The sequence below is a fragment of the Ovis aries genome, chromosome 18, assembly GCF_016772045.2.
Source record: "Ovis aries strain OAR_USU_Benz2616 breed Rambouillet chromosome 18, ARS-UI_Ramb_v3.0, whole genome shotgun sequence".
NCBI lineage: Eukaryota > Metazoa > Chordata > Mammalia > Artiodactyla > Bovidae > Ovis > Ovis aries.
Window position 1 is genome coordinate 53,185,607 of NC_056071.1, and position 20,272 is coordinate 53,205,878.

Sequence of the window (20,272 nt, forward strand, 5' to 3'; positions counted from 1 at the left end):
CATTGCCGGTGGGGCTTGATCCTTAGGGCCTGAAATATTTTTATTTCGTCAGAAAAAATTTTTTTTGGTCGTGCCAAAATGTAGGATCTTAGTTCTTCACCCAGGGATTGAACCTGGGCCCTGGGCAGTGAGTGTGTGGAGTCCTGACCACTGAACTGCCAGGGAATTCCCTGAGCAGCATCTCTGAGTAGCTTTTCTCAGAGTCGGGTCTGAGAACCAGCAGAATTGGCTTCACTTGTTGACATGTTAGAAAGTACAGAATCTCAGGTCCCATCCTCTGGGCCTATTGAATCAGGTGTTATGTACACACATTAAAATTTCAAGAGCACATTATAGCTATATGATGACTGGTTCCCCTTCTGGCTTTTTATACCTAACCTTCTTAAATGAATGGCCTGTGCTTACTACCTCATTTTTCCACCTCCTTCTTTTATATATAAGTGTATATATATAATTTATTTCTGTATTTGGCTGCACCAGGCCTTAGTTGCAGCATGTGGAATCTCTTAGTTGTGGCATGTGGGATCTACTTCCCTGACCAGAGCTCAAACCTGGGCTCCCTGCGTTGGGAGTGTGGAGTCTTAGCCACTGGACCACCAGGGAAGTCTCCCTCTCAGACTTCTTCCTGGCTCCTCTTTCTCCTCCTATCCTTCAAACGTTCCTGTTTCCCAGGCTTCTGACCCACGTTTCTTCGATTTGCACTAAATGGAAATCTTTTGTTATCTCTAATTCTGGTTGATCCCTTTGAGGTTGCTAGGTGTACAAGTGCATCTAAAATTGCATCTGTAGCTCTTGGTTCCAAATATTGACGCCATGTTTCTTACTGTACGATTTTGTACTTTTCTTTAGGTGCTTTTGGTTGTGCTGGCCCTTCACTGCTGCTTGGGCTTTTCTCTAGTTGTGTTGAGTGGGGGCCGCTCTCCAGTGGAGGTGCTCAGGCTTCTCACTGTGGTGACTTCTCTTGCAGCAGAACATGGGCTCAATAGTTGCGGTGCATGGGCCTAGCTGCTCTGTGGCAAGTGGGCAAGTGGGATCGTCCCAGACCAAGGGCTGAACCCATGTCTTCCGCCACTGGCAGGCGGATTCTTTACCACCGAGCCACCAGGGAAGTCCACTATTACAAGATTTTAAACACAACACTGATGTGTATTTTTCAAACACTTGTGTTTTGTTCCATATTTTATGGGAAATGACTACAATGCTTTTCCTTGAAACATAATGTTAGTCCTTTGTTTTAGATAATCTTTACTTACTTTATTTTAAAATTTGAGAATTCATATAATATAAAATTGACCATTTTAGAGTATATAATTTAGTGTTTCAAGTATTCCTCATACATATATATGTTCATACTTGTTAACACTCAACAAGTGATAGAATTTTTAATAATAAACATTTCTAAAGATTTGAGTCATCCAACAGGATCCTCTCTAGATAATGTTATCAGTAACTAGAAACATCAAACATTGGATAATCCCCTTTCAGTGATGTTCTATAAAGTGTTGCTACTTTGACGGGAGACAGATTAACTCTGAGGTCCCTTCTAACACTAAAAATCTGTGGGACATACTGATTTGCCCCGCCCCCTACAGAGTGGACTCAATGCCCTCAGAAATAGCAATGGAAAAAAAGGACGCAGTTTTGGCCCAGAAACAGGTGAAAGCACTTTGATTAAAACCTTGATTAAAGTTAACAGTGCACAGGAGAAGCAATGTTCTTAGAGTAGCAATGGGAACTGTTGCTGCTGTTCAGTTGCTATGTCCAACTCTTTTCGACCCCATGGACTGCAGCACACCAGGCTTCCCTGTCCACTATCTCCCAGTTTGCTCAAATTCATGTCCTTTGAGTCAGTGATGCTATCTAACCATCTCATCCTCTGTCGCCCCCTTCTTTTGCCTTCAGTCTTGCCAGCATCAGAGTCTTTTTTCAGTGAGTTGGCTCTTCGAATCAGGTGGCCAAAGTAATGGCAACAAGAGTTCTCAATTAGTTACACTCACAGCTTCTGGGGTCGTCCCACCCCCAACCCCCAGGGACCTGTACTCACTAGTGAGGTAAATTAGGACTCTAGCAGGAAGTAGATGCTTCAGAAAAGATAGGGGCTATAGTGACAAGGCCAAGGGAAAAGTGAGACTCAAGAGCCTTGGAAAGGGTAGAAAGCCAAGGACCGAGGCCCCCAGTGGCAACTGAACCAACTTTCACCTGATCTTGTTATCTTTCAGTATCCCCTCTGTCTCCAAGACAGATCACTGCACAATTATCAACAGGATTTATTAGACTTTGAATTCTACATTTCCAGCTATTTCCTTCATTTATGTTGGCCAAAAACAGTGAAGCCATCCAGTGTCAGCTTTACTTGTCTTCAAAGTTCATCAGTGCCTGCACTGTAAAGAAACAGACTGTGAGGCTGGAGACCTAAGAACATTCGGAACATACAAATGTTTGGTGAAGATCCTGCTTCTCTGGGTTCTAGGTTCACATCTTTACTAATCTTTACTCTAAATTAAGCTGTATGAGTCTGTCCTCTTTGCCACAGATGAATTAATCAGTATTTAAAGAAACCACCTTGCTACCTCTACCTCCCTTTCACCCTGTTCTCCCCAGAACACATGGGGAGGCAGCGCCAGGACAACTGGAAAAAATGCACCGTTTTGAAGTAGGCAAAACCTGTCTGACATCCTGCTCTCAATTCCATGTTTCAACGCTACAAACTGTGACCACCTCTGGGGGGCACATTCCTCTTCCCCCATTGATATTTTCACTTTGGGTTGATTTTAGCCAGGTATTAGGGGGATAACACTAATAAAATGCTAATAAAAGGAGGTCAGGTATTAGGAGGATAACACTAATAAAAATGCCCCTAACTCTTCTAGTTTTTTTTATTTTTAGAGGAAAAATTCATTGATCCAAATTAATCTCCAGGTAGTGAAATCTCAAGTGAGAAATTTAGGAAAGATAATTTTGAGTAGGTAGTTCTCAGCTTAAATCAAACTCTGCTATTTCAATCACATATTGTCTCTGCATCAGTTGACTCTAGAAAGGACTGAAAGGAAGAGAATTCATAAATCTGTTTAGGACAGTGGGCTCTTGAGAGCTTTCTGCCAACTATCCAATCCTCACAGCTATCAAACTTGAGCGTGAGGCCCTTACTGCCTGGGTCTGAAAGGTGACCTTCATAGAGAGGAAACATGCATTTCAAAAGGGGGCGGGCTGCCCAAACATAGCAAAAGCCCACCTTACTATCCTAATTCCCAACAGCTGGAACTGGATACTTTTCTCTTGGGAAATCAGCTCTCAGACGTCACAGGATTTGTGTCCCCTACCAGGGGGCACAGTGGAAAAGAACCTGCCTGCCAATGCAGGAGGCGCAAGAGACACGGGTTTGACCCTTGGGTCGGGAAGATCCCCTGGAGAAGGGAACGGCAATCCACTCCAGTATTCTTGCCTGGGGAATCCCATGGACAGAGGAGTCTGACGGGCTAGGGTCCATGGGGTCACAAAGAGTCATGTACGACTTAGCGACTTAACGACAACAACCAGAGAGGCAGAGTTGCCAGGTCCCCACTAGGTTAGAAGAAATCAGGACATATGCCCAGAAAGTGACATGCCAAATGCTGAATTTGCCTTTTTTAGGTGTGAGGTAGAAATACAGAGGCTGAGATGCCACAACAGTGAACATACTCTGTTCTCCCCAGTTATATGTGCTGCTCTGATGAACTTAACTCCTAGCATCCATAGCATACCTGCAAATTCTTGTAACTGCTTACGCTCCTCCAGGTTATACTGAAGCTTTTCTAGCAACTCAAAATACCGGAAGAGTGAATCTCTAGGCCAGACAACACGTTCGTCCTGATCCATGTCCATTAGCCCAGGCAGATTCTGGTGCACGTGAGTCTCCCAGTCCAGCTGACCTGGAAGGAGGAAAGCTTCTTAAAAATATATTGAGATTCATGGAGGTTGGATAAAAGCTGATAAATTCGATGGGGGTGGAGGTGGAGAAAGCAGGGATGAAAGAGGATGCGGGAAGGAGAGAAGGAAAAAATGTGTAGCACCAAGAAACCACTTTTACAGTAAACAAAGAAAGCCACAACCATACTTTTAACCATACTTTTAGGGGTCTGAATGCAACTGGAAGAAACCTTCTGCTTACCGATAGGGTCATAACATCTGGAGCTAGAAGCAGACGAGCAGGAGGAAAATGAAGAGGAGGAAGAGAAGGAAGATGTAGACTTTCTCCTTTTGGACAAGGACTTTGTTCTTGACTTGGATGCTTTTGAACCCTTTTTAGTGGCACTCTGTTTAGACTCTTGTTGAGAAGTTTCTGTTAAGTCTGAAGCTCTCCCTTGTTGACTGGCATCTCTGTAAGTGAAAAGGGAAATTTCATTGCTTCAAATACATCCACACGATATGACTAGTTATATCACTATTTTAGTCCTGGCCCTGGCCTAAAAGTTGAACTTAAAGCAATGAGGCATCTCTGTTGTGGCATCTCAGCCTCTGAATGTCTACCTCACACCTAAAAAACTGCTGCCAAGATCTAAGTTTAAGCAAACCCAACCTAAATTAACCAATGGGATGCACTCCTATTAGTTCCCTTCACTGCGTAACCTCTGTGCTCAATCTTACCCAGGCTTTCACGTTCCACACTCCACCTTATTTTGCAGAGTTTTAGCCCCACCCACAGCCCTTGGCCCTATGTCTATTACACCACAACTATGCCCCCTGTACCCTCGATTCCATCTCATTATAAGAGGGACAGTGGGCTCAGGTCTGTATGTCTTCGCCATTTACGGTTGCTCCTTTAGGGGTCTCATCTCCTGAGTTTAAATGCCTCCGAGAGCCCTGGTGGCTCAGATGACAAAGAATCGACACGCAGTGCAGGAGACCTGTGTTTGGTCCCTGGGTCAGAAAGATCCCCTGGAGAAGGGAATGGCTACCCACTCCAGTATCCTCACCTGGAGAATTCCATGGACAGAGGAGCCTGGCAGGCTACAGTCCATGGTGTCACATCAGACATGACTGAGTGACTAACACTTTCACTTCAGATGCAAATTTAAGCCCCTTGCCCACATCTCACTCCTTAAACCAAACTTGTATATATAACTTTTACTCATGTAGAAAGCTTGAATGTCTAATGGACATCTTAAATCCAATCAAAACTAAATTCTTTCCCCACCAATCTTCCATTCACAGTCTTCCCCATCTCAGCTAACTGACCCTTCCTGCTCAGGTCAGACTCTCATCCTTAATTCTTCTCTCATAACCTACATCCAACCCACCAAGAAATCCTGTTGACGCTACCTTCAAAATATATCTTTTCTCATTAGTATTGGTGCTACTCTGGCCTGAACCATCAACATCTCTTGTTTGGATAGCAGCATAGCCTAACTCATCTCTACGCTTCTCTTCCTGTTATTCTTATAGTCCATCAGCAACACAGCAACCAGACCAAATCCTTCTCTCTTGAAAAATATTTATTTATTTGGCTGCACTGGGTCTGAATTGCAGTGTGTGAGCTTAGTTGTCCCAACACATGTAGGATCTTACTTCCCGGAGCAGGTATCAAACCTGCGTTTTCTGCATTGCAAGGTATATTCCTAACCACTGGACCACCATGGAAGTCCCCAGACTAATCCTTCTTAAACATAAGTCATTACATGTCGTTACTCTGCTATGTTCCCCTTTTCACCCAAAATCAAAGCCTAAGTCCTTACAGTGGTCCCCCCAGCCCTACAGGATCAGGTCCCCATTGTCTTTCTGACCTCATCTCCTATCACTCTCCCCACTGCTCACTCTGCTTCAGTCACAATAGTGTCCTTGCCATGTCTCAAACACCACCAGGCATGCTTCTTGTTTAGGACCTTTGTATTAGCTGTTGTCTCTGCCGATAACACTTCTCCCATAGATATCCATGTAGTAATGCCCTCACGTCCTCCAAGTCTTTGCTCAAATGTTACCTTCTCAATAAGGCCACTCTGTTTAAAATTAAAACCCATAATGAATCCCCACCCTATACTCCAATCCCCCTTAACTTGTTCTACATTTTACTTTTTCATAATGCTTATCATATTTTTAAAGTTTTTAATTGAAGTATAGTTGATTTGCAATGTTGGGTTAATTTCTGCTGAACAGCAGTGACTCAGTTATACACATATATACTTTGTATATTAAATGCTTATCATATTTTAACATATTAATTTTCTTTTTAATATGTTCATTGTTTATTCTCTTTCCTCCTCCTACTTTATATAAGCTCTATGAGAACCGGCATTATTGTCTATTTTGTTCACTGATATGTTCCAAGCAACTAATAAGTATTCAATAATTATTAGTTGATGCATTTCTTCTTTTTCTTTCTGCTCTCTTGTCTACTGCTGAACACTCATGGCTTTGAATAGCATCTGTTGCATGGAAGGTGCTTTTACTAGTTTCCTATGGTTGTGATAACAAATTACCACAAATTTGGTAGCCTAAAACAACAGAAATTTATTCTCTCACAATTCTGGAAGCTGGAAATCTGAAATCGACATGTCAACAGGGCCGTGCTCCGTTTGGAAGCTCAAAGACAGAAGGCTCCTCGCTTCTTCTAGCTTCCGGTAGCTGCCTGGCACCCACTGGCTTCCTTTGGCTTGTGGTTGCTTCATTCCAATCTGTGTCTCTGTCTTGACAGCTTCTCCTATTCTGTGTCTATGTCTTCTCTCCCATATCTTATGAGGCTCCTAGTCACTGGACTTATGGCCCACCTGGATAACCTAGGGTGATCACACCTCAAGATCCGTAATTTATTTGCATCTGCAAAGACCCTTTTTCCAAATAAGGTTATGTTCACAGGTTCCGGGGGTTAGGACATGGACATATCTTCTCGGAGGCCACTGTTCAACCCGATACAATAAGTAGTTATTGAAGGAATAGAATCCTCTCTCAAAGCCAGTCTTCACCTTTGGTTTTCTACCTCTTTCCCGTGTGTGCATCCCACTTCACATATACACTCCTAACCTGGTGTCCAGTTTGCTAATGCTTGACCTCTGCGCCTCAGGGAGTAGGTTTTGTCTCCTGCAAAGGAAAAAAAAAAAGCAAAACAGTGAAGAGAGTTACACTGAAGCAGGAGGGTAGTAAGGAAAAAATAAAAAAATTCTGATCATTAAGTGAAGTAAACTGGGTGAGGAGAACAAGCTGTAGTAAAGGGTTAGGGTTAGGGTTAGGGTTAGGGGGTTAGGGTTAGAGTTAGGGTTAGGGGTTAGGGTTAGGGTTAGGGGTTAGAGTTAGGGTTAGGGGTTAGGGTTAGGGAGTGTGGGAGCCCTGAAAGTGGATAAAGGACCGGGCAATATTTCAGAGCTGGGGAATTCTAACTCTGAGGCAAATCTGTCACACAGCGTGAAACGGGATGAAGGCCAAGTAGCAGAAACAGAGGGTGGGATCGGGAAACCCTCGAGAACTGAAGGTGTGTGTGAAGGCTGGCAGCAGACCTCTGGATAATCTGCCGCTTGAATATGTCGGCTTTGTGCTGGACCTCCAGGTGTGTCATCTCCTGGTTCAGCTCATTCCTGATGTTCTGGAAGTTAGTAACTGCCCCAAAGGGCCATTAGGAGTCGGAAGGCGGCGGTGACTAGACCTGGGGAGACCACTTGGGTGGGGAGAAACCAAGTGAAATACCCATCCAGGACCCACACTTTCCTGTTACATCAGATTCTCTCCCTCTGTAATCCAGCAAACCTGGCTTTCACTCTAGCTTCTTCCCAGCACAGCCTCCCACCAAGTTTCACCTCTGCTATGCTTACCCATCATGGCTACTATGATATTTCGAAAGATAATGGAACCAAGTAACAACCAGAGGATGACATAGATGCTGCTGAAGGTGCGACTGACCTCAGGCACCTTCCAGGTGTCCTGAAGCAGTGCATACCAGTGATCCAGGGTGAAGAGAATGAACACGGTTACTATGGAATTCAGTAGGTCCCTAAAGAAAAAGGAGATGTGTGTACAGAGGGAGCTAATATCATTCATACTCTCACAGCAACATAAGAGCACTTTGCAGTCTGCTCTGATTTTGGCTCCTTTCTACCATACTGTTTGTTTTGTTTTTTTTTTTCAACCTAATCTTCAGTTTGAGATTGTTTTACTTGCTTTTCCTTTGTTATGAATAATCTATGAATATCTCTCAGTATTCCATCAGTGCCTGGGGCACAGTAGGTACTCAATACATAGATATTAACTGAATGTTTAAAAATTGAATCACCAGGGAGGGGGTTTCAGGATGGGGAACACACATACACCCATGGCTGATTCATGTGAATGTATGGCAAAAACCACCACAATATTGTAAAGAAATTAGCCTCCAATTAAAAATAAATAAATTTTAAAAAACTGAATCACCAACTACACATTATTTTTGCAAGTTCATTCTACACTGTCCTGTGGACTTCACCTGGTAAAGTCACAAATTTAGCAAACATCATGCCTACTTGGTTTGCTGCATGAATTGATAGCCAAGTAAGTGGACGGACATGTGGCATAAACATGTGATTCCAAATAATGAATGATGATGAATATATCACAAAAGATCTCAGAAGATATCTAAATTTTCCCTCTTATCCCTCCATATACAAATTATTAAAAACATGAGAGCCTGAATAGAATGAATTCTATGACTTCCCTAAATCAATACTCTTATAAAACCACCTGTTAGTCTAAGATAGAGACCTGAGAAGTGCTGATAAGATTGGATTCCAATTCATAAATAACTTTGTATCCTCTAAATTCAAATAGACTTTCTACTAGATTACTAGTAGAAAGAGTTCTCTAGACAGAGATTACTAGGATTTTACTTTTGAAAGAATGTAAGTGTGTTCATGTATAATTTCTACACTGAGAGATTGCAGTAAAACCAGTGACCAAGCTTAAGAGTCATGGTAACATTTATTGATGTGTGTGAAATGTGTGAAATGCTGTGTAAGTGCTTAAATAAATTATATCATTTATCCCTATACTCATGAAGTTATGCTACTTTTAATCCCATTTTTCAAAAGAGGTAACTGAAGCATAGAAACCAGGGCTTAACCACTGGAGTATACTGCTTTTTAAAGATAGTTGATAAGGGTAAGTTTGAATTTGTAAAACCCAGAGCAAACCAGGAACTAGCTGCCCTATTCTCAAAACTGGAGCTAATACCACTCACTATTCTTTGCTTTCTCCTTCCCTCTCCCTACTGTGTTCTAGTCCCATTTCTTACAATAGACTGTACTTGTATTACTGCACTTTGGATTTGCTTCCCAGTCTCATGTCCAGATTCTCTCCCCCACCCCCCTAGGCTCCCCGTGGTCCTGCCTACGAGAAGAACTCATGATAATCCAGGTCCTGGCGAGTTGAACGGGTGTAATTCTCGAAGAAGTAGACACCAGCCACAGCAAAAATGTAGAAGAAGATGAGCAGCAACATCAAGAGGAAGGTCATGCTCTAAAGGCCATGACCTTGAGTCAGAGCTGGGCCAGACTAGGCTGATTTCCACCTACAGCCCAGTCAGGCCCACCCTGGAAATCTCCCACCAGACCCTCACTTCTAGCCTGAGCCCAGTCATCTCTAAAGCACAGTGGCTTGTCCCCAGCCCTTTCTCATGGACAACATTTCACAGGGTCTCTTATTGCCTTCTTTCACCCACCCAGACTGTTTCATGTTATACCCCCATGTTTTTCCACTTTGCCCACTTATAGAGCTGTAAAAGTCAAATTACCTTGAGGGCCCTGACCAGGGCCAAAATGATGACTCGAACTTGATGGAATCGTGCAAAGAGTTTAAGAGACCTGAGTACCCGGCAGATCCTCAGCAGCTGGAGCCATACAGGTTTGCTGGTTACCCCTGCCAGCACCACAATCTCAGGAATCAGGGACTGTAGGAAACACAGATTGTGAGTTAAATATACCCCTCAAAGCACCCAGTACAGCTGCCCCTTTTTTATCTCTTCTTTTTCATAGTTCTTTGGTCATTATCCTTTGAATAGCATTTTCTGGGGACTGTTTCCTATTCAGTCTTCCCATAAAAAATTACTTAAACTCTGCATTTCAACTTGTTCAGATGTAAAAAGGGGATAAATCCAGTGCTTGTCTCACTGGATTACTGCGGAGCTCAAATGAAAAAAAGAGCAAGTAAAACAGGATAGTTCCTGACATTTAATAAGTGCCTAGTAACTGATAGAAGTTATTGCTGAGGTTAATGTGATTAGATTCTTCCTTGCTTCTAATAACAACTCCTGCAATGCCTGACTTTTAGTTTTATTAGAGAAAAAACAACCAAAATAAGGAAGTTGGGTACCTTTCTATTTGTTTCTTCCTATACTGTAATTCGGAGAAGGCAATGGCACCCCACTCCAGTACTCTTGCCTGGAAAATCCCATGGACAGAGGAGCCTGGTAGGCTGCAGTCCATGGGGTCGCTAAGAGTCGGGCACAACCAAGCGACTTCACTTTCACTTTTCACTTTCATGCACTGGAGAAGGAAATGGCAACCCACTCCAGTGTTCTTGCCTGGAGAATCCCAGGGGTGGGGAAGTCTGGTGGGCTGCCGTCTATGGGGTCACACAGAGTCGGACACGACTGAAGCGACTTAGCAGCAGCAGCAGCAGCAGCAGCATACAGTAATTAGCTTAACTTCACTTGTCTTTTATTCACCTAGGCACATTTCTCAGTCCAGTAAATTCATCTTCAGGATATCTATCTATCCTTACCAATACTGTGACCACAAAGTCAAAGACGTTCCAGGCATTCTTCCAGAAGAGGAAAAAGCTGGATAGCCACATAAGAAGGATCTCCAAGATGAAGACAAGCAAGATGAACCAAGCTGCCACCTCCAGAGTCAGCTTCAGTGGCTCCAATAGGGTATTTGCAGATTCAAGCAATTCTGTGAGAATAGAGCAAAGGATGAATAGAGCTTAAAGAAGAGGGAAGTTGAATGATTAACAACTGCTAAAAAGGCACAGTTGTGCCCACTGCTATGCCATTTTTCTTTTGGAAAATTAAGGAGTTTCTCTCCTTAATACTGTTGTTGATTCAACCTATGAAACAGAACTGAACATGAAAAATAGCTTCGAGTCATCTCCTGTTGGTACCTGGTACGTGTTAACAGCTACAAGTTACTGCCTTCTCACTCTGGGGTCAGAAAGTCACCAAGGAATTGCTTAACGACCGCCAATGCTGTCTGCTGTCTGTTGTTTGGTGTTACTGGAACACCAAACTTCACAAAGCAGCAACGGGCCTTCAGAAAAGAATGCAAATGTAGGGCCATGGTATGGAAAGTGTTTTATAAAATATCTAGGAACAAGAAACCAAATTCATGGGATGTATTAGGCTATAACAAGAAATCACCTGGTTGTTATTTTTATTACTTTGGCTGTCTTGAGTCTTCATTGGGGCATGTGGGCAGCACACAGTCTTCCCAGCACAGGGGCTTCTCTCTGGTTGTGGTGCGTGGGTGGGTTTGGTCTTGCAGGTGAGTTTACCTGCCTCTCAGCATGTGGGATCTTAGGCTCAGACCAGGGACTGAACCTATGTTCCCTGTATTAGAAGGCAGATCCTTAACCCACTGGATCACCAGGAAAGTCCTTTTGTTAGTTTTAAAACTTTCCCTTTCTATTTTGTCTAAAATTGATTTTATTCTGCAAACTGAATCCAAATTGAACCCTCTATAGAACCTATCTATTTGCTAACTTTGATTTCTTAACTCATCTTTCAACCCTCTTCACCTCTTCTATACATTTAATAGATGTATATCATGCTGTAGAAAAAAACATTAAGATCAAAATAGGTTTAAAAGCTAAATAATAATTTGTTTCTCTTTGAAACAGAATAACCTGAGAACCTCCAAAGGCACTATGACTGATATGCCTGGCGATTAATAGAGACAAAAAGAGAATAATCAATCACCCTGAAAGACAAAAACTGCTGTGTAATTTTGATACATACTCAGTTTTAAATTGTTATTGTTTCTAGCAATGTTTTGGCTAATTACATCTATTATGAAGTAAGGAACACTGATATAGACATACAACTTCATGGAGAGCAAAAGAATAATTCTGCAAGTTTATTTCAAGACAATCTTCATCAGATTCTATAAATTGAGTTTATCTGATAGAAAATTTTTATTTAGCACATAAAGATATCTCTAGAACCTCAAAAATCATGGTTAAAATTATGTTATACTCAAGTTTTTTTTTTTTGTTGGAAATAAGGACTATTCACACTCATGATGTGTTATTTTCAGAGAAGGGCTTGCAAATAAGCCAAATCTTTCTTTTCTCACTCTCACCATTTAGAAGCAAAATATGAAAAGTATAAAAATAAGCCAATTGGTGTCTGAAGTGCAAAGAATTACCAATATCATTCTAGAAGAAGATTAGTTCCTATTTTTTATGCCCGAACACAGAATTAAATTTTCACCTACACTTGACATCAATAACATGTATTTAACATATAATACACAATGTTGTAAACCTAAAACTAGTATATATCTAAATTTTTTGAAAGAAACAAAAACTATACAAATATAATACATAGGGGATTCCTTGGTGACCCAGGGTCCAGTGGTTAGGAGGCACTTTCACTGCCATGGGCCAGGGTTTGATCCCTGGTCAGAGAACAAAGATCATGTTAGCCATCCAACACAGCAAAAAAAAAACCAAAAACAAACAAACCAATAAAGTAAATATATCTGCTACCCAAACCAAACTTAATATATGTTGTTGTTCTTCAGTTGCTAAGTCATGTCTAACTCTTTGTGACCCCATGCCAGGCTCCCCTGTCCTTTACTATCTCCCAAAATTTGCTCAAACTCATGTCCATTGAGTTGGTGATGCCATCCAACCATGCCATCCTCTGCCTCCTCCTTCTCTTTTTGCCTTCGATCTTTCCCAGCATCAGGGTCTTTTCCAATGAGTCAGCTCTTCACATCAGATGGCCAAAGTATTGGAGCTTCAGCTTCAGCATCAGTCCTTCCAATGAATATTCAGGGTTGACATCCTTTAGGATTGACTGGTTTGATCTCCTTGCTGTCCAAGGGATTCTCAAGAGTCTTCTCCAACACCGCAGTTCAAAAGCATCAATTCTTTGTTGCTCAGCTTCTTTATGACTCAACTGTTACATCCATACATGACCACTGGAAAAACCATAGCTTTGATTATATGGACCTTTGTTGGCAAAGTGACATCTTTGATTTTTAATACACTGTCTAGTTTTGTCATAGCCTTCCCTCCAAGGAGAAGTGAAAGTCGCTCAAACTCTTTGTGACCCCATGGACTGTATAGTCCATGGAATTCTCCATGCCAGAATACTGGAGTGGGTAGCCTTTCCCTTCTCCAGGGGATCTTCCTGATCCAGGAATTGAACCAGGATCTCCTGCATTGCAGGTGGATTCTTTACTAACTGAGCTATGAAGGAAGTATAGGAGCAAGCGTCTTTTAATTTCATGGCTACAGTCACTGTCTGCAGTGATTCTGGAGCCCAAGAAAACAAACTCAGTCACTGCTTCCACTTTTTCCCCTTCTATTTGCCCTTAAGTGATGGGACCAGATGCCACGATCTTAGTTTTTTATGTATTTTGTTGTTGTTGTTTTAATTTTGTACTTTGTAGTGATCTTAGGTTTTTTTGAATGTTGAGTTTTAAGCCAGCTTTTTCACTCTTCTCTTTCACCCTCATCAAGAGGCTTTAGTTCTTGTTCACTTTCTGCCACTAGAGTGGTATCATCTACAAATCTGAGGTTGTTGATATTTCTCCCAGCAGTCTTGATTCCAGTTTGTGATTCATCCAGCTCAGCATTTTGCATGATGTACTCTGCATATAGATTTATAATCAGAGTGACAATATACAGCCTTGTATTCCTTTCCCAATTTGGAACCAGTCAGTTGTTGGGTTCTAACTGTTGCTTCTTTGCTGGCATACAGATTTCTATGGAGAGAGGCAAGGAAGTTACCTGTAGGTTGTGATATACACAGTCAAAGATTTTAGCGTAGTCAATGAAGCAGATGTTTTTCTGTAATTCCTTTGCTTTCTCTGTGATCCAACAAATGTTGGCAATTTGATCTCTGATTCCTCTACCTTTTCTAAACCCAGCTTGTACATCTAGAAGTTCTTGGTTCATGTACTACTGAAACCTAGCTTGAAGGATTTTGAGTATAACCTTCCTAGTGTGTGAAATGAGTGCAACTGCACTGTAGTTTAACATTTTTTGGCATTGCCCTTCTTTGGGATTTGAATAAAATTGACCTTTCCCAGCTCTGAGGCCACTGCTGAGTTTTCCAAATTTGCGGACATATTGAGTGCATCACTTTAACAGCATCATCTTTTAGGATCTTAAATAGCTTAATTGGAATTCCATCACCTCCACTAGCTTTGTTAGCCTCAATATATAATGACACATAAAAATTCATTTCTAGACAAATAATATGCTTTTAAAAAAAGCATGATCATTTATAAAATGGAAAAAGTATAAATTTACTCACATTTTATTATTAAAATTATATAACACTAAAATAAAATAGTAACATGTTACTCTAAAATATTTTTACTTCAATTTACTTCTCCATATCACAGAAAAAAACATAATAAAATAGAAGGATAATTACTGAGGAGGCTTTCAAAGTTATATATGTTTTCCTGGGAAACAAAGTCATAGGGCAGCAAAGATTGGGGAGCTTTGATCTAGAGAACTGTTACTTACATTACTATTTTTCCCCCTATCTCTAACAGTAATATTTATGATCTGGAAAACTGCTTTTAAAAATCTAAACAAAGTCTTAATGTTTATCACACGAATTAGTCTATTCAAAAAGACTGTTAGTCACAAATTATTTTCCTCTGCAAAATCCCTCCTGCCTTTCTATCATGTGTGCATGCTAAGTTGCTTCAGTCCTGTCCAACTCTTTGCAACCCTATGGACTATAGCCTGCCCGGCTCCTCTGTCCATGAGATTCTCCAGGCAAGGATATTGAAGTGGGTTGCCATGCCCTCCTTCAGGGGATCCTCCCAACTCAGGGACTAAACCCTCATCTCTTATGTCTCCTGCATTGGCAGGCGGGTTCTTTCCATGAGGAAGTATTTAATGATCTTGCCAGGTGGTTGCCACACAGGCAGTCCACCCTTCCTCTGGCACAATAATATTTCATATTCAGCTGTTTTACCAAAAAGAATGGTTAGTGTTGTTCTATTTCGATTTGCCCATTAGATCCAAGGAATTCCACATATTTACTGCTCATTAGATCCAGGGAATCTCATATATTTACTTTATTCTAAGGCTTAAGTCTATATCCCTAATCCTACAAGGTAAACACTCATGATTAACAACAAATAGGAAATGTGGGTAAAATCCTCACCACTGTGGGGAGGAAATAAAAGAGTGCAAAGCATAGAGTATACTGGAGTTGGCCAATGACACCAATTACTGTTGTGTCTTAAAATACTTTTGACCTGACTGCATTAAAAGACTACTGTTAAGGTGGGAAACTTCCCCGAAATAGTGATGAAACAAGGAAGTGAGTACTTCTACTCTCCTTTCTGAGTGGTTTGAGAGGTAATCAAATGAGTTCATTGATTTTCCAAACATTCTTTTGCTTTTAATACATTTCATAAAATTTATGACTGGTTTTAGAGTCATTTACTTTTTAAGTCATTCTTCTGGCTCATCTAACATCTTAGTTGTACCTTTACATACATTGTGAGCGTTCTTATTTGTACTTAAATAATCTTTCTAAATCTATTTGTAAAAATGTAAATGTTGGATCACCTGCTGATAGGCACTCAGTATCTCTATTGGAAGATTCATTATATAAAAACAAAAACAAAAAAAATACACCAGTATGTCCCCTACCCATGAACCTTCATGTTGCAAACTTTCAAAGATGCCAACGTGCGTTCACACATCCAGTCACATAAGTTAGCTCATGTGTCTGGTGTACACGGTCACGTGTGTGCACCCTCTATAAGTGCTTTTGTGTACTTTACTGTACAGTACCACACAGAGTACAGTATCTTTATTTCAAGACCAGGATGTCCAGAAGCAAGTGTAAAAACAGTGGTGATGTAGCTGGTATTGCTAAAAGGCACCAGAAATTGGGAAGTCCAGAGAAAGGAATGAGAAGAGACAAGAGAAAGAAGTAACTGGAGAACCAGAGAGAGTCACAACGCAGGAAATGGTGAGGGGATTTTCTTTATTTGAGATACTATTAGCTTTTGAGGCCCAGAACCTGAACATAGAACAGTACACAAAGGTTGCAGCAGCCGTTTAGAACACAATCCAGTGCCCCTGTGTCATTTAGGATAAGAAAAAAAAAAAAAAGAGCTACAACCCAGACATCACTGGTTTCTTTCATGAGCATAGATAGAATTGAATTCAGCAAGGAACCAGAACCTGTTCAACACCTGCCATCAACATCAGGCATGAATGAAACTGCAGCTTGCCCTCCATCTCCTATGGTTAATGATGCTTTAGCTCTGCCATCATCTCCCACCTCCTCTCCCTCCTCCAGTCAGTACCTCTTCTTGCTTGTTCACTCGATGCCAACTGCTGTGTGCCAAATCTTATAGTGTACCTTTCAGGGTACTGCACTGTGAGATTTAAAATGTTTTTTTTTTTTCAGTTTTTAAATTTTTAAAATTTATTTTTGGCTGTGCTGGGTCTTTGTTGTTGCATGGGCTTTCTCTAATTGTGACAAACAGGGACACTTTCTAGTTGAGGTGTACAGGCTTCTCTCTGTGGTGGCTTCTCTTGTTGCAAAGCACAGGCTCTAGGGAACACAGGCTCCAGAGCACAGGCTCAGTAGTGGTGGCACATAGGATTGTTGCTCCATGGCACGTGGTAGCCTCTTGGACCAGTGATCGAACCTGTGTCTCACGCGTTGGCAGATGGATTCTTTACCACTGCGCCATTAGGGAAGCCCTTATTTGTTTTTTCTTTACATATTATTTGTGTGAAAAGTATTATAAGCCTATTACAGTATGGTAGCACTATAGAGCAGATGGTGTTAGTTGGGTACCTTGACTAACTTTGCTGGACTTATGAATACACTCTCGGAATGACTCGTTCATATGTAGGGGACTAAGAAGTTTAGTCTAATACAGTAAGTCCCCTACATATGAACGAGTCATTCCGAGAGTGTATTCATAAGTCCAAGGGGTCGCTAAGAGTTGGACACGACTGAGCGATGACTTCCCTTTCACTTTTCACTTTCATGCATTGGAGAAGGGGTCACACGGAGTCGGACACGACTGAAGTGACTTAGCAGCAGCAACACAAGAAATACAGCTGGTTCTCCCATCTCCGATTCCTTAGGAGTCTGCTACCCCTACCTCTAAGTGTCTGCACTACCTTAGACTACTTTTGAGAGCCCTCCCAATGTTTCTAGGTCTTAGCAGTTGCACAAATCCAGGAGACTTAATATAATTGTCACTATCACAATTCAAATAACATTCACAAGTGTAAAATGATCAACTTTAAGGAACAATGACTCCCATCCCTTCATTCAATGAGTTCTCACCTATTTCAACCATCAGTACAATTGTATTCAAGAAGATGAGGAAGATGATAAAGTTTCTGAAGATAGGACCTGTCTTCTCTTAAGAAAACATACAGAATGAAGTTCTAATTTATGCAGGCAACACAATTAGGGCAATAGAACCCTAATGAGAAGAAAACGGAGTATGGGAAGGAAAAAACAAGTCCTTAGGCAGATGATGAGGCAAGAGTGAGTAAAATGGGATAAAAATGAGTGGCAAGAGGAACCTCCCTGGTGGTCCAGTGGTTAAGATTCTGCCTTCTAATGCAAGGGGTGTGGGTTCAATCCCTGGTCTGAGAACTAAGGTCCCACATGCCATGGGGTATAACCAAAAATTAAAACAAAACAAAACAAAACTCTTGTTGGGGGTGGGGAGAATGGGAGGAAGGGATAGTTAAGGAGTTTGGGATTGACATGTATACAATGTTTTTTTTTTTTTATCATCATGGAAAATGACATCTATACAATGTTATATTTAAAATGGACAACCAACAGGGACCTATCGCATAGCACAGGGAACTCTGCGCAGTGTTTTGTGGTAGCCTGGATGGGAGAGGAGCTTGGGAGAGAATGGATATATGTATATGCATGGCTGAGTCCCTTTGCTGTCTGCTATCACAACACTGTCAACTGGCCATACTCCAATAAAAAATAAAACTTAAAAAAAAAAAAAAGGCATGAAAGGATACGCTCAAGGACCCATCCAGCCCATAAGGAAAGAGGTGGCCTCTCGCTGCATCGCACTCGAAGGGTGCTCATTAGCCTCTGGGCATGTGTAATCCGTTCTACATGACGAGGTTTTATGGAGAAGCGTACAAGCTGGTGTTGATCTCCCAACATAAGCTTCTTCTGACAGGAAGAATCTACATCAAAAATAAAAAAGGGACAGTGGATAAACATAAAAAGAAATCTTTGGGAGTATCAAGAGCAGGTAGGGTTGGGGGGCAGGAACGCTTGTTAAGTAATGGACCCCCACACACCCTGGAGGGCTTACCTTGCTGTTCCTTCACACAGCAACTAATACTAGTTTGAAGTAAGAGCTAACCTATTGCTTATAACCAATACTGTTCATGCCCAAGATAAGTTACAGGTTCAACCCTTAAAGTTTTAAGTGTCTTTGGTAGAAACATCCAGGCCAGCCAGGGCTACTAGCTATCCGAGGCCTAAAAACGAGTGACATAGTTCTATCTCCTGGATTCAGAGCTTTATTTATTAAGTCTTCATCAAGTTTGGTGTAACTTTTTAAAGCTGCAACCAAACCAATCTCCCCTGAGTTTTCCACCCTTAAAATTTTCTCTGCTTCCTACTCTTTGGAGAGTGTGGTTACATATGTGTGTGTGTTCAGTCACTCAGCTGTGTCCCACTCTGCAACCCCATGGACTGCATCTCCCCCCACCCCTCCCCCCCCCCTCCCCTCCCCCCCAGCCATCATCCCCGCCCCCGGCGACCACCCCCCACCCCCGCCCCGGGCTCCTCTGTCCATGGGATTTTCCAAGCAAGAATACTGGAGAGGGTTGCCATTTCCTCCTCCAGGAGATCTTCCCCACCCAGGGATGAAACCCGCATCTCTTGCATTGGCAGGCGGATTCTTTACCACTGTGCCACCTGGGAAGGGTGGGGATGGGAGCCTTAAATACATCTTAGTGAAGAAACAGGCTGCTGACCAAGTATCTCTCGGATGGTGTGCCGTGGCACAGCTTGGCTCAAGCCTTGCAGATGCTCGATGAGAGAGAAAGTATCAATGAGCCGGGAACGAATGGCATCAGCCCGGGGTAGTTGCATGTGTCCTGATGGGTGATAAGTGGCCATGTCTGTTAAGAAAACAAAAGTGTCATTTCATTTTTGGAGTTGCACCAAGGCTTAGAGATTCTCTTCCCTTTCTCCCAAGGTCTTCGCCCTTAAGAGGACAAATACATTGTACTCGGACTCAAGGCCTTTTGAAACAAAAGGAGACGGGAGTCACTAAGGAATCTGCGTAGTTGACTAAGCGGCCAGGCGCATCTAGTTAAATGCAGCAGCCACAAAAGGTAGGAGTCCCGGGTTGGACAAAGAGGAATTCAAGCACCACCTGGACCTGAGGGAGTCAGGTAATGCAATGAGGTGGGACAGAGGGAGGGCTCAGGAACTGCCCCCGAAAAGAAAAGCCCAGTTCCACGAGGAACTGGATAAAAGGCAACAGCCTGACATTTTGAAAATGTGTCCGATCCCAAGCGTGACCACTCCAACGCGCTCCCTCGGATGCCAGCTCCTTCTCTCAATTCCCGCTCCTGGGCCTCATCTCAGCCCAGGCTCTCTTCCGCCCACTCAGCCCTGACTTCAACTCCTCCGCCTCCGGTTCTGGCGCCCCCTGAGCTCGGCGCTCCGCAGGAGGGACGAATTCAGGGTCGGCTCCCAGCTCCGCAGCGCCACACGTCCGGCTCCCGCCCGGTCCCGCCCGGTCCCGGGTTCCGGCTGGTCCCCGGACCCACCCCCAGCAGCAAGCAGCGACCCAGGCCCCCCTTCGCTGCCCCGGTCGCCCCGGCGCTCGCCGCCTCGGCCCCGCCCCGCGCTCCGGCCACTCGGCGGTTACCAGCTGGTCCCGCCCGCCCGACGCGGGCGCCGCACAGCCAATCGGCGGCTGCCACACTGCGGCCCGAGCCGGGCTGGGGGGTTGGGACCTCCGGCTGCAGGTCCGCCTGGGCCAGACGCGCGATCGCAGGCTGAGGGTGCGTGGTTGCCGGCCTGTCTCCGCAGTCCCTGCCGAGC

At 42.8% G+C, this 20,272-nt stretch overlaps 1 protein-coding gene across 1 annotated transcript; it reads right to left on the reverse strand.

The window, feature by feature from the left end:
- Positions 1-2,254: 2,254 nt before the first annotated feature.
- Positions 2,255-19,978, reverse strand: CATSPER2 (cation channel sperm associated 2). The gene is made up of 12 exons (XM_027957320.3): positions 19,192-19,978; positions 18,217-18,390; positions 17,510-17,578; positions 10,714-10,886; positions 9,725-9,880; positions 9,326-9,450; positions 7,776-7,954; positions 7,464-7,563; positions 6,994-7,050; positions 4,148-4,356; positions 3,741-3,908; positions 2,255-2,381 (listed from the first exon to the last, which is right to left on the reverse strand). The coding sequence occupies exons 1-12, from the start codon at positions 19,334-19,336 to the stop codon at positions 2,350-2,352; spliced, it is 1,587 nt and encodes a 528-aa protein (XP_027813121.1). The 5' UTR covers positions 19,337-19,978; the 3' UTR covers positions 2,255-2,349.
- Positions 19,979-20,272: the final 294 nt, after the last annotated feature.